We start from the raw sequence: 14,643 nt of genomic DNA on the forward strand, positions 1-14,643 counted from the left end.
TGAGATCTGCACCCTGCTTCTTCCTATGCCACAGACACTGAGTCCACCCTACCCCTACTTTAAGAAGGGAGCGACCCGAGCCACACACTGCTCTTGTGATCTGAAATGTGGCCAGCATAAACAAAAACCTTTATTTCTAAGTACATGTAATTTCAACCACTTTCAGTCATGTGTGGCAAGGGGCTGCTGCACTGAGCAAGCAAGTCTAACCTGAAACCAGGGCAGCTCTGTCCAATATATAGACTGAGCCAAAACAAACCCCAAACGTAACCTAGAACTCATTAGAAGCCTCAGTCAAAAAAGATCAAAGGACACCAGACATGATCCCAATGAGTTCAGCCAGGGATACCTAGTAAGATATTTCAAAAAGAACAAGAACTTTGGAGGCAAAAGCAGGCAGATCTCTGTGAGTTCGAGACCAGCCTGGGCAGAATAAGTTCTAAAAAAGCCAGGGCTACACAGGGAAACTCTGTCTCCAAAAACCAAAAATCAAAGAAACAAGTGATAGTTGACTTAGAATACGGCAACTCACTAAAGTATATAAGGTGATGCACACCTGTAATCCTAGAACTTGAAACGTGGAGGCAGAAGGATCACAAGGCCCAGATGAGTCACTGCTACGGAGTTAGTTCAAGACCAGCTGGACGAGACCTTGTCTCAAAGCAAACTAACTGTAATAGTAAGATTCCTTATAAGCGATTTCCTTCTTTAAAAGTTGTTTATTTTAGGCACGTGGGTGTTCTACATCCATGTACATTTGTGTAACAAATGTGTGCCTGGTGCCCATGGAGGTCAGAAGATGGCGGCAGATTACCTGGAAAGATCTGGACAGCTATGAGCCATCATGTGGGTGCAGGGACTAGAGCTTTAGTTCCTCTGGGAGAGCAGCCACTGCTCTAACCCCTAAGCTATCTCTCTAGCCCTATTTCACACTCTTCATAAACACTAAGACTTTCCATGACACATACAGCACATCACACTTGAGCTCAAGGCTCTTCCACAATTTAGCAGCCAGGCTCCTGTGCTCAGTAACTTGCAGGCAGTAGAAAGACTGCGTCAGGAGAGGACTTCAGTCCAGAGTAAACAGACAAGCACAGGGTGAAGTTAAGAAGACGCACTGAAGATCTGGAAATGCCTAGCATACACCTGCTTTGACCTGTCTTCACACTGCCCGAGCTCAGGTGCCCTGCATGTACTCTACCAGCCAACCACAGACTCACACGGGACATCAAGAGCCACAGACAAAACAGAAAAGGCACAGGCATGTCTCAACATTAGTCGTTCACCTACATGTGGATCTGGAAACTTTAGTAGAAAATGCGCCTGGTTCTCTTAGTGTTTCAATACCAGGCAGGCTACCCTGTCATCAACTGGAAAACTAATTCTTTTTCTTTCTTCTTATGTAGACAGGGTCTCTGTGTAGACTGGGCTGGCATAACTCTTGATCGTTCTGCCTTTACCTCCTAAATGCTGGAATCACAGATGTGCACTTTTCTCCTAGTTTCTGAGGTCTTGAATATTAAACCCAGGACTTCATACATGGTAGTCAAGGTCTCTACACTGAGCTGTGTCCTTAGCTCAGTGTTTGTTAACAAAATTCTGAGTTCTGCACCTCAGTATCAGAGCCAAGACTTCATTCCTGAATCACTTTATTGTGTGCCAGGTTTATGAACTCCCAGCTAAATTTGGTCACCAAGCTGAAGGAGCGTCACCATACTTACTTGTTGGAGCAGGTGTCATACAATCCCACTTTTCCGTCATCGGTCCCGAAGGCTAAGCAGCCCTCCTTGTTTGGGTGCCAGCAGAGCTACAAGAGAAGTTCCCAGATAAGAATATGCCAAACACACAGAAAGGAGTTGTGTGCAGTCCTCAGTGCTCTAAGGAAAATGTTCTTCCTCTTCACTGAATTCTCAGTGTTTAAAAAGGAAAAGAAGGATTAAACAGTTTGTGGCCACTAATAGCTCAGCAGGTAGAAGCAACTGCCTCCAAGCCTTCTACCTCGTAAGACCTAAGACTCAGCTTCCCCTCCTTCATGTTGTAAGGGCAGGCAGACAGACAGACAGACCAACAGATACACACACACACACGCAGCAAAAAAAGAGAAAGTTAAAATCCCTGTACTCTCACAACTCAGCACACCCCTGGCTGATCCCACACACATCAAACATTTAAGCGAGGTGCACAGTACTCTGTAAGTGAACAGAGTCTAGGACAATTAGAGCTTTGACAATGAGAAACATTCATTGATTTCTAACAGAATTTACACAAATGGGTGTCTAAGAAGAATTTGAACAAATCTCCCAGAATCGCCCTTACCGCTGTGACCTTGGACTTGACTCCCTGCCAGAAGTTTTTCACATCGTAGTTGTTTTTTATGGAGAGTGTATTCCACACCCGGATCATGCCATCCCCAACACCTATGGCCAGGGAGCCCACATCCACAGGAGAAAAGGCTAGGCTGTAGGCAAAACCTCCTAGAGAAGGCAATGTCCAACAGCACTCCAGGTTGGCCATGTCCCAACATTTTACCTAAGAAAAGTAAAGATTAGGAAAAAAAAGGTTAGGAATTATTTTTTTCTTTTCTTTGTTTGTTTTGAGACAGGGTTTATCTGTATAGCCCTGGCTGTCCTTGAACTTGGAGTCCACCTGCCTCTGCCTCCGAAGAGCTGACATCAAAAGTGTGTGACACCACTGCCCAGCTAGAATTAAATGTTTCAAGTAGGATTTAATTTAATAATTCTTTTAGAGGGAAGTGGAAGAAGCTTCTTTTAGCAGGAAAAAAATCTGCACAAAGTAATCTGGGAGCACATTCACTTCTAGGAATGCTTAAAGAATTCTGCACCCTGCTATCCAATCAGTGTTGAGAATGCAGGCTTGTCATCTCCCCAGCTAACTTCCTCTCACCTCTGGAAGGATGCACATGGTCTCCAAAGGAACATCAAGAACATGTCCATGAAGTCCTGACAAGTCATGGACTTCACGCCCAGGGGGTGCAAGAGAAAAACTAAGCAGCTCAGTCGGTAGAGCACCTGCTTACCATGCAGCCATGGCTTCAATTCCCAATAACACATAAACCACATTTGGTGGCTTGCCTCTGTAACGTCAGCATGGGGAAGGTGGAGGCTAAAGGGTCAAAAGTTCAAGATAAAGGGGAAATCAAAGCCAGACTATTAGAGACCAGACCCCAAAAGTGTCTCTACCAGCATTTGACAGCCTTGCTGGTAACGTCCTCCTCAGTGCACTTGCTAGCAGGGGCTCTCAACTGGAGGGCAGAGATGTGTGTGAGGACAGACACCTTCTCCCTTGTGACATATCACTTCTCTGAACAAAGCTAAAAACCAGTTCTCACATCTCTGTCCATGGACGTGGACAACAGCAACTGCTTGCCATCCTCAGTCTTCAGAGGACACAAATTGAAGACAATTCTAGAATGATTGTGCCCTTCTGCTGAGGTGCTGAAGAGTGTGTACTTCCGTCTCCATGACTGGGTGAGGTCCCATAGTAGCAGCTCCCCTCTGAAAGAATAAGAGCACACCTCTTACCAACTAGCCAGACTGTGGCCATCTTGTCAGGCCTGGAACCTTAGTGGTATAAGAATATGCTAAATGCTTGATTGGTAACTTCAAACTCCAAAAGATTAGTAGGGTCAAGAGAGAAACTAAAGCCTCTTCTTAGCATCAGAGGCTCGCTAACAGGAAGTGGAATGCCGCATAGATCTCACAAGGAGAACAGACTCTGTCACAGGGAATACTCTTAGAATCTAACAGTAGACTGATCAGTTTCTGACAGAAATTTATAATCACCTTAAACTGTTGGTCTCAACTGCTGGGCTGGTCCTATCTTAGGCCTGCAGCATGTCCCCTTCCTTGATGGCCACACTAGAACTTTTTTTTGGCCAAGTGGTGGTGGCGCACATCTTTAATCCCAGCACCGGTAACGCAGAGGCAGGTGGATCTCTGTGAGTTGAGGCCAGCCTGGTCTGCAGAGCAGGTTCCAGGGATACAGAGAAACCCTGTCATGAAAAATCAACCAACCAACCAACCACCACCAGAAAAACGTTTCTGAACTAAGTATGATGGTGGGAACTCAGTTACTGAGAAGGCCGAGACGGAAGGACTATAAATTCAAGCTCTACTACAAAGTGAGAGCCCCCTTCCCCCAAATTAAACTACATGTGGTGCTACATATTCAGCACTTGGGAGGCAGATGCAGGTAGATTTCTGTGAGTTTGAGAACATGCTCATCTATATAGTTCCAGGATAACTACAACTATATAGTGATGCCCTTTTCCAACAAACATCAACAACAACAAATAAACAAAAGGCTGGTGGTGTGGCTTGGTGGGTAATGCACTTGCCTCCAAGCCTGAGCTGAATCCTATTTCTGTAATCCACACAATGAAAATAGAGAACCAACCCTGTAAAGTTGTTCCCTCAACTCCATACACATGTCATGGTGTGCATGTGCAAACACATACAACAAACAAAGTCTTTGAAAAACGGTTTTAAAAAATGTTATTGGTGTTGTACCCTACCTCCATGTATGTCTATGTGAGGGTGTCAGATCCCCTGGAACTGAAATTATCAATGGTTATGAACGTCCGCGTGGGTGCTGGGACTGAACTTGGGTCCTTTGAAGAGCAGCCAGTGCTCTTAACTGCTGAGCCACCTCTCTAGCCCATCTTCAAAAAATTTTAAAACAAAGCAAAGAAACTGCAACACACGCCATCTTTACTTTTATCTATGGGAAAGGCAAGGCTGTGCTGCCTCTGAAGGGAGCAGAGGGAAGGACACTTGTGTGCTTGAATTCTTGAGACTACAATGTACAGGGATACGTTTTGAAAAATGTGTTTTTGAGGGGCACTGGCTAGTCTTCCAGAGGACTGGGGTTCAGTTCTCAGTACCCACATGACAGTTCATAACCATCCACAACTCCAGTTCCAGAAATTTGGCCCAGACATACATATAATGCAGGAAAACCACCAATGTACATAAAATGAATTTTAAAAAATTGAGATGGGAGTCTTGGGATGTATCCCAGGCTGGCCTGGAACTCACTATATTCCCCAGGCTAGCTTTAAGATCTTCCTGCCTCAGTCTCTGGAGGACTGGTTATTTTAGGCATGAGCTACCATATCCATGGGCTATCTTTTAAATACATTTCTTTTCATATTTAGCTTTAATTCATAAGTCAACCATACTTGCAAAGTTCAAGATTTACCTTTTTTGAGGGAGTAGTCAGGAGGGGATGTGGCTAACATTCTGGGCAGTATGTATGTGCTTTTCTGTACTGTCTTTTTTTAAAAAAGCAGGGAACTGGCCCATGAAATTCTCAGTGTCTCTGGCAAACAAGGCATCTTGACACTGTGGCATACATATTTATTCTTTGTTCTTTTCTGGCATGTATCTCTGCAGCAGTATCTTTGTGCACGTTAAGCTGGTAGGTACAGTCTAGAGGTAGCTTCAAGATGTGGGCTAGTCACTTAACAGACCCAGGCAGGACAGAGAGGGGTGGGACTTGTGGTCCCAGTTCCATCTTAGAGAAAGAGAAGGGGTCAAGATAAGCTAGTCACCGATGGCCAGAGATGACATCAATCATGTCTGTAAAGATGATCTCAGAAAACTTCAAGAGGAAACAGAAAGGCTGTCTCTCTTCCCCTGCTGCCCTGTACATCTCAACTGTACCCTTGGATGTCCGTATTCACAGGTGAGGTTTGTGAGTGGCTCATGCCAGTGAACTGACAGAGAATGAGGTTGTGGAAATCCTAGATTACAGCAACTCAGGTTAAACCACCTCAGGTTTTCAACTAGCATGTGTACGTGTGGTAGTGGGGGAAGGGGGGGAACAGCATAGTCTATAAAGATGCCCCAGGAGTCATTCCTGTTAGTAAACAGCACAGGCCTCATGAATTTCCCGTCTATCACCCTCAGATGGCTGGGCAAAGTGAGGCACTTGAGAGGCTGAGGCAGAAGGATCTTTCAAATCCTCCATAGATTGTTCTAGGCCAATCTTTGCCATAAATGAGGCGCTGTCTTAAAAAAAAAGAAAAAAAAAGAAAGATCAACAACATAAATCTTGGTTATTTCTCTATTTTCTGAACATACAAGCCTAGAATTTCTGAATCTGAACAGAAAAACACTATTTATTAGAAAGTATGACCCCAACACTTACCCAAAACAACTAGATACCAGCTGTGTTGGTTGGTTCTCGGGCCAATGAAGTGTCAACCAAAGACGTTCTTTAACTGTTGGGTCCACACCCCCACTTCTTCTCTTCAGAAAGGGCAATTTCAAAATCATCACACCTGTAGATTAGAGAAAAGTCAATTCGCTCTCAAGACAGTCAAACAGTAATGTGACCCTCCCAGCCACCCCCAATTCTATGGTTTACAAATTGTTTGGCTAATTAACAGTAAAACCCTGGGGACTAGAGTGATGAAGTGGTTAGCTTAGGTCCCTAGCACCCACTGAAAAAGAAGCAGGAGCCTGGTGCAGTGGGGGTATACCTATCACCCTACTGCCGTGGTCGGGCACAGATATAGGCAGATCCCTGAAGCTGCTGACCAGTTGCTGGTCTAGCCTCATCACTGAACAGCAGGTTCAGTTAAAACCTGTGTCACAAAACAAGGCTGACAGAAAAACAAACATGATGAATCAAGACATGCAATATCACCTCTACATACATGTGCACATACAAGAAACAACATGCCTTTTTATTATGGAGACATTACTATGATAGAGGTTAACCACATTTAGTCCAAACCAACCTTTTCAGGCTATCTTTGAAAGTGGGAAACTTGTATCTTTGTCTGGACAGGCTTGGGAGACAGTCTGGCTCATAAAGTGCTTGCCTTACAAGCATTAGGGTTTGAGTTTGATCCACAAGACCCATTTGTGAAACCAGGCAGGTAGCATGTGCTTGTTCGACTGCCAGGGATAGGAGACAGGGCTCCCTGGCTAACTCTCCTGCCTAGCCGACTTGTTAAGTTCCAAATCTTGTCTGTAAATGGTGCCTATGCAATGGCACCAAAGGCTGTTTGGCCTGCAGATTCACGAACATGCCAGTATCTTTGTGTGGGAAATTAAGTTTCTAATTAGAATGAGAACCTAACCTGAGACTTTTCAGCAACCGCAGAACAGTAGAATTCTAGTTAACTCCTTTTCCTAGTTCCATGGTTCTCAATCTTCCTAGTGTTGCAACCCTTTAATACCCCCGACCATAACATTATTTTTGTTGCTACTTCATGACTTATTTTGCAGTTATAAATCATAATGTAAATAACTAATATGCAGGATATCTGATATGAAACCCTTGTGAAGGGTCACTTAACCCTCAAAGGGAAACCGTCACCAGCACTGATCCAACCATCGGTACTGGCTGAAGCACAGCACAGCTTTAAAAACATACATGCCAGCTGGGTTTGGTGGGGTGCACCTTTAATCCCAGCATGCAGGAGGCAGAAACAGGCATATCTCGAGTTCAAGGTCAGCCTGATCTACAAAGCAAATTCCAGGACAGCCAAGGCTTCAGACAAACCCTATTTCAAAGAAAACAAAGCAATACACACTAGGATCCAAGTTCAGAGATGTGACTCAGGAGATCCCACATAGAACACAGAAAACAGTATTTTTCTGACCTCTCTAGCAGGTCTGCTGTGCAAGAACACAAGGTTGCTGTGGACAACTTTCATGTCCACAATTCTCAAGATGGGTGTCTTTCGGGAAGAGGCGTGTTTAGCCCAATTTGAACAAAGTAATGGTCCTGGCGAGGTGATCTGAGCAAAGTGCTTGCCACAAAAATATAATGACCAGAGTCTGATTCACACAAACGTGAAGCCCCATTCCACACGATAAATAAAAATGTGAAGACAATGTAAACACAGCAAGCCTGTTCACGAGCTCACTGCACACGTCTGCATCACTCAGGCTTTCCATTAACACTCAAGGAAAGCCCATCAGTCCTGTTCTTACAGACAGTAAAGATCTTGCTCTCAGGTGGACCTCTGTGAGCCTGAGGCTGGCTCGGTCTACATAGCAAGATCTAGGACAGCCTTACTCTGCGTGGCAGGCAAGGCAGATTTTTTTCTGTAAATCTGGGGTTCTTGATTTCTTCTGGAAGGAACCAGAAAACAGACACAAAGGCCAGATGCCCAGAACAGAGAGGTCCAACCAGACTATAGGGGACAGCAACTTCCTAGTAAGCAAGATTTTGGACAGATGGCATTCTTGGAGCTAGATGAAGCAAACGAGTAGATAATTCTACTGTAACCATACACGATCTGCCACCAGAGACACACTGTGACAAAACAGAAAACCTGGGAGAGTCTCAGTGAGGGATTTTCTAGGTTAGTTTGGTCTCCGAGCATGTCTGTGGGTGACTGTCTTGATTGTCAACTGACACAAGAGGGCCCAGCCCACTATGGGATGTGTCATTCCTTTTGTAGGCAGTCCCAGGCTATCCAAAATGCCAGCTGAGCATAAGCCAGGGAGTGAGCCAGCACACGGCTCTCCCCCACTGGATGGCTTCTGCTTCAAGTTCCCACCCAGACTTCCCTCAGTGATAGACTGTAACTTAGAAGCCGAAACAAAACCTCTCCTCCCCCCAAGTTTCTTTTGGTCTGTTGTTTTATCAGAGCATCAGAAAGGAGCTAGAGCACAGCCTGCAGATGGGTGGTACTGTTCTGTGAGCTTAGGTCCTGAACTATTAAGAGCAGAGAAAACTAAACAGTAGGTGGGCATGCAATCCCTCTCTCCTCCTCACCTAACTGTGGAAGAGACAGACTGTTTCATTTTGACTGTTCTAAACAATGGATTGCAGGAGCAGTGGAGAAAAAGGGCTCATCAGTTAAGAGGATTTGATGCTCTTCTAGAAGCACCCACATGGTAACCTATTAACAGTTTATAGCTCCAGTTCCTAAAGAAGCCAGTGCCCCTTTCTGGCCTCTATGAGCACACAAATAGCACACAGACACATGTCTATGCAAACACCCATACACATAAAAGCAAATCAATCCTTAAAAAAAAATAACAAAATGATGAACCAGAACCTGGAACTAAGCTGCAATCACTCTTAGTCCCTCCATGGTGGTTTGCTGTGCTACCTAAGCAACAGAAAAGAAAGCAGGATAAACTCTAGGCATCAACCTTACCCCTGCCTCGGGAACAGCTCCAGATTCGAATGGTCTGATCCTTGCTTCCTGTAGCTAAGTAGCAGCCTTTTGTGATGGGAGTTTCTGCTAAAAGCTTCCCATTGGGAATGTCAGGTTCTTCTAGGAAAGAGATAGAGATTTTATTTTTTAAAAAGATTTGTGCATTATATATATATGAATGCTCTGCCTTCATGCACACCAGAAGAGGAAATCAGACCCCATTACAGATGGTTGTGAGCCACCATGGGGTTGCTGGGAATTGAACTCAGGACTTCTGGAACAGCAGCTAATAACCGCTTATTTTTAATTTACACTGAACATGCACTTGTGGTTAAAAAGTAACTCCCCAAACTCAGCTCTTTCCCCTTTCCTAGTTTGATCTGTGAGGCTCACAGTCTAAATGTAATTCAGACGCTGTAATTAACACTCAGTTCATTAGGTCGGAAAGAGCGAAGCTCCCCTTCCATCACCTTACCCGAGTTTTCCTCCTGGTTCACAGATAAGCAGTCTTCACCAGACAAAGGACACCAGGCTATGGAGTGGATTTCATCATCATGCCCTCGAAGCCTGTGAATAACTTCTCCCTTCTTACTGATGTCAATGATAACTACTATGCCATCTTTGTAGCTGAAAAATAAGTTACAAATATTTCAGGGGCCTGCAGATTCACACTGCCAAACCTCTCACCTGAGTTCTAATTTAAGCAACACAACTTCCTTTTTTCTTTCTTCTAGTCTGTTGAGACAAATCCTACATATGCTTACCCTGAGACTCTAAGACTCTACTTCTTCCAAAGACTCCCTTCCACCATGCTACACCTCCTTTTACAGACGTTTTCAGACCTCCAAGGCAGACCCTACCTCAAGAGACAAGGCTTTTTCTCTTCTTCTCTACCCCCTCTCTAGTACCCACTAAGTTTACAGCTTGTCTGCATTGCAAATGCCCTGAGAGAGGAGAAGATTTTAGCAATAAAAATAGTTAACTAATAAACTTTTCTTTTTGAGACAGTTTTATACATCACAGACTGGCCACAAACCTACTATGTACCAAGGAGGATCATGAACTTCATTCACCTCCCAAGGAGTGAGATCACAGGCATGAATCAACATATTTGCTTTATAGAGCACTGGGGACTGAACCCAGGCCTTTGTTTGTGCTGCACAAGCACTCTGCCAGAGGAGCTACACCCCTAGCTCCACAAATGATACTCCTTGCCAACAACAAACTTAACAAGAACTGTTCAACTGTAGCTTAGAACTATAGTTGTCCTAAGTGTCAATCTAATGCTTTTTAAAAAGTGAATTATTCTGAACATATTAAAAAAAGTATCTACTGGGAGCTAGAAAGATAGTTCAGCACTTAAGAGCACCAGCTGCTCTTCTAGAGGAACCAAAGTCCCAGTATTCATGAGGTGGCTTGCAACCATCTGTCATTCCAGTACCTGGGGATTTGGTGCCCTCTGCTGATCTTCTAGGGCACTGCAAGCACATGGTACACAGAACACATATGCAAGCAAAATAATACATGGTAAAAAGACAACCAATCAAAAAACCTCAATCTTTAAAGCTTAGAGTATCTTATACTTAGCATAAGAAAAATAAATAAATAAATAACCACCCAAAGAGCTTATATCTACTCCTATCAAATCTCTGCTTTGATTTCCTAGTGGTAGCCAATGTTTCTGAGTTATAATCTAGCATCCCTGGCCTTTCTTTACAAATGTTCCCAAGTAAGACACAAACTATTCAGTACATCCAAAGACTTCATAGATGGTATCATGAACCTGGCTTTCGCTGTCCAGCTTGTGAGGTACATGTTAGGATACATACATTCCCTAGTTCAGGTACATGAAGCAGAGTCACCTGACACTACAATTAATGCCGCATCCGAGGACAGTCTATGTCAGCCAAGAGTGAAAGAAGGCACTTCTAACTTTTGGCTGGAAAAATTAAGACAGAAAAAGGGAAAAAAACAAAGTATCAGAAAGAGGGGAGCAGAGAAAAGCCTGGATCTAGAGATCACAGGAACATAGGACACTCTGAAGACTGAGGCATACAAGGCAAGGGGAATGAAAAGCAGGACCATAGATTAAGCCAGACCATCAGCAGATAGCGCAGTACTAGGTACTCACCCAATGGCTACTAAATTTTCGTGATGAGGTGAACATGTTAGACAGAATATGGTCCTGGGCTCTGTGAAGAGGTGCTGGCTGTCATTTCTGTTAAGCCAGTAACAGAAAACAACTCCTTTTTCATCCCCAGAGACTATCAAGTCCTTGACTGTCGGAGACCAATGCAGTGCTGATATGGTATGCTTCAAACAAAGCAAAGCCAGATGAGTCTCATTTGTCAACCAGTCTAATGCTACTCACATTACAGGCACTTAAGAAACATGCTATAACTACCTGTAGAGCAATATATAGTCTAGCAATAGTAAATCTAAAGTTAGAACCTTTTGTGTGGTTTTCAGACAGTCTCACTTTGTAATCCAGGCTGGCCTAGAACTCAAGGCAATCTTTCTGCCTGAGTACTAGAATTGCAGACACCCATCTTCATGCTTGGAGACACACACTGATATGGCAGGTATAAGCCATACACTCACTCATACACACACACACACACACACACACACACACACACACACACACCTCTCTCTCTCTCTCTCCCACACACACACAATTTTTACTTATGTGTTTCTGTAAACACATGCCATGAGTGTATATGGAGGCCAGAAGAGGTCACTGAATTCCTTGGAGTTGGAGTTGGTTATGAGCCAACCCACAAGGGTGATGGGAACCCAACTTGGGTCCTTTGGAAGAGTAAGGACACTCTTAACCGACGAACCATCTCTCCAGCCCCTATTTTTTATTTATTGTGTTGGGGGAGCATGTGCCACAGCTGAGCATGTGGAAGTCAGATGGTTCCGTGTAGCCAGTTCTCTCCTACCTTCATGTGGACTCCGGAGATTAAACTGCTCAGGGGGCTGGAGAGACCACTCAGTGATTTAAGAACACTTGCTGCTCTTACAGCTTTGGTTCCCAGCACCCACATGGTGACCAACAGTCACCAATAACTTCAGTTTTCACCTGTTCTCACCACCATCAACACCAGGCATACAGGCAAATACTTATACACATACGCAATTCAAATGAAAACAAAACAAAATATCAAAACCCAGGTCACCATGCTTACGGGACAAGCACTTGGACCTGGAAAGCCGTCTCATCAGCCGGAGCATTTATTTTATGTGGACCTACTGGCTGTTAAGACTTTGTAGGTCATGCTCTCTGTCACTGTTCCTCAACTGTGTTGTTATAGCATGAAAGCAGCCACAGATAAGTGTCTCGCTAGGGGCTTCACATGTGGCTCAGTGACTAAAGGCACTACTCATCCAGAGGTCGCAGGTTCAAGTCCCAGAGCTTCCATGTAGTTTTAACAGTCTATAATGAACTCTATAATGCCTCCTTCTGATGTGCAGAAACTCATCAGAGAAACTGCCCACATATATAAAAGACTGACTAGATATAGTCATACTTTAATGTTACTTTCATAAATAGCTTACTTAACTCATTCCCTCTCCCTCTCTCCATGCCCAGGGCTTTGAGTATGCTAGCCAAACACTCTTCTGACTGAGTTACATCCCCTATCAGAAACTGTAAAACATGCATGTTAAAAAAAAAAAAAAAGGTTTTCAAAGACTTTCCAATGTATCTAACTAACCAACACAAATTATTAGCATTCCTTCACATGGATGAGACACACTAAAACACTGACTCAGGATGCACATTACCTGATGGAGTGCGTGTTCTGTCACGACAGCCCTGGTCTCTACATCCCAAATCTTCACAGTCCCATCATCTGAGCTGGTGGCACAGAGGTTGTATTGTCCAGGGTGATGAGAAAAAGTGAAACCAGATACTCTTTCGGTGTGTCCCACCAACTCTCCTACAACTGCAAGTAAAACCAGTCTTGGTTAACTAAACCACTACTCAGACAATTAGACTGCATGTTGCTGGACCAACAACAAATGGTTGAATAGGAATCACTTAACACAAACGGAACAGAAACATCCAAAGACTAATAACAGAAGCGCTGGGTGCCCGTGGTGCCTGTATTTGGAAACTTTAGGCAGGTTCATTTTCTCTGAACCTCAGTATTCTCATCTATGTTCGTGTCCTTTGTCGAGCTAGGTTCAGTCCTAGCTCACGGGTGAACGTGAAAAATATACTTTTTACCATAGGTCATAAGGAATACAGTAAGTTGGCATTTCCTAATGGAAGGAAAAAAGATCAATCCTTGGTTTTTGTTTCCTTTTCTTTAGGATCTTGCTATGAAGCCTTTGGTTGGCCTGGAACTCATTTTAGATAGACTAGGCTGGTTTTGAACGCGCGGCAATCCTCCCCACTCAGTCTCCCAAGTATTTGGGATCACAGACAAGCATCATCAAGTCTGTCGCAAATTCAGACTCAGCCCATTCATCAAGCAGAAGCCAGCATCTCGTAACTGCCCAGCAGAAGCAGAGAACAGAGAACAGCCCCCACCCCAGGGGGCGTCCTAGGGGCCCGCAGGGCCTGGGCGAAGTAGGAAGGCCAGGAGCGTCGTAAACGCCGGGTCTAGGCTGGGTCAGCCCTTCCAAGCGTGAGGGGCCACGTGCGCGCGTCGCCGGAGCCGGCGACTTACAGACCCCCAAGAGGGCGGCGGGAAGGACTGCGCCGTCCCGTGGGGGGGCTCACCTCGAAACGGGGGCGCCCCTGGGCTCGCGCCCGCGCCCGGACCCACGCGGACGAGGAAGACGGAGGTCCGCGCAGCGAACCCAAAGATGCCTCCGGGCGCCGCGTCGCTGCAGCGCGCGCAGTACCAGTTGGGGGACGGCGGTAGCGTCCGCGGCTCTGGTTTCATCTCCGCGGCCGCCGAGGCTCAGCCGAGCAGCTTCGGTACGGTGGTTCGCAACCGCGGCGTGTAGCGGGAGGGGGCGGGATCGAGTTAAACCCCGCCCCTGAAGGCGGGCGCTACGGAGCGCGCCGAGGCCCAAGCCGCGCCTCTCACTCGAGGGCGCCGCCTGGGACAGAATTCTAGGCCCGAGGTTAAACATTTTCCTTAATTAAGGATTTAGACCTGTTGAACCTGCCAACCAGCCACCGAGGTTTAATCTTCAAGGCAGTTCACTATCCCAATTCCGTTTTTTTTTTTTTTTAATGCTACGTAGCGGCGTTCTTTGCCAGTTTTGAGAGGTACTTTAAGGACAGTAGCAGAGTATATTAAACTAAAATACTAAATAAATGAATCTGAGCTTTGGCGCAGCACTCGAAAAGCTGAGGCAGGAGGATTGCCATGAGCTCCAGGCCAGGCAGCCTAGGCTATAGTGTGGGAGCCTTTCAAAATAAACAAAATGAGTCAGTAATCAGAAAGGGCAGGAAGAGATTCTGTAGTTGGGTGGGGATTCTGAGTCTGGGTTTTTGATACTCAAAGATTAAAGAGCGGAGGTTTGACATTCCG

The 14,643-nt window shown here is 45.1% G+C and overlaps 1 protein-coding gene across 2 annotated transcripts in view; it reads right to left on the reverse strand.

The window, feature by feature from the left end:
• The window catches only part of GEMIN5 (gem nuclear organelle associated protein 5), a 46,312-nt gene extending 32,214 nt beyond the window's left edge, over positions 1-14,098 (reverse strand). For both annotated transcript variants that reach the window (XM_080922703.1, XM_080922702.1), the window contains exons 1-9: positions 13,881-14,098; positions 12,938-13,098; positions 11,280-11,461; positions 9,624-9,775; positions 9,149-9,268; positions 6,172-6,304; positions 3,350-3,515; positions 2,317-2,529; positions 1,722-1,807 (exon numbers count right to left, since the gene is read on the reverse strand). In XM_080922703.1, the coding sequence (XP_080778829.1) occupies positions 1,722-1,807; positions 2,317-2,529; positions 3,350-3,515; positions 6,172-6,304; positions 9,149-9,268; positions 9,624-9,775; positions 11,280-11,461; positions 12,938-13,098; positions 13,881-14,046 (1,379 nt within the window). In that variant the 5' untranslated portion in view covers positions 14,047-14,098. The remainder of the gene's footprint in view (positions 1-1,721; positions 1,808-2,316; positions 2,530-3,349; positions 3,516-6,171; positions 6,305-9,148; positions 9,269-9,623; positions 9,776-11,279; positions 11,462-12,937; positions 13,099-13,880) is intronic.
• Positions 14,099-14,643: the final 545 nt, after the last annotated feature.

The sequence above is a fragment of the Micromys minutus genome (assembly GCF_963924665.1).
Source record: "Micromys minutus genome assembly, chromosome: 10".
In the NCBI taxonomy this organism is placed as follows: domain Eukaryota; kingdom Metazoa; phylum Chordata; class Mammalia; order Rodentia; family Muridae; genus Micromys; species Micromys minutus.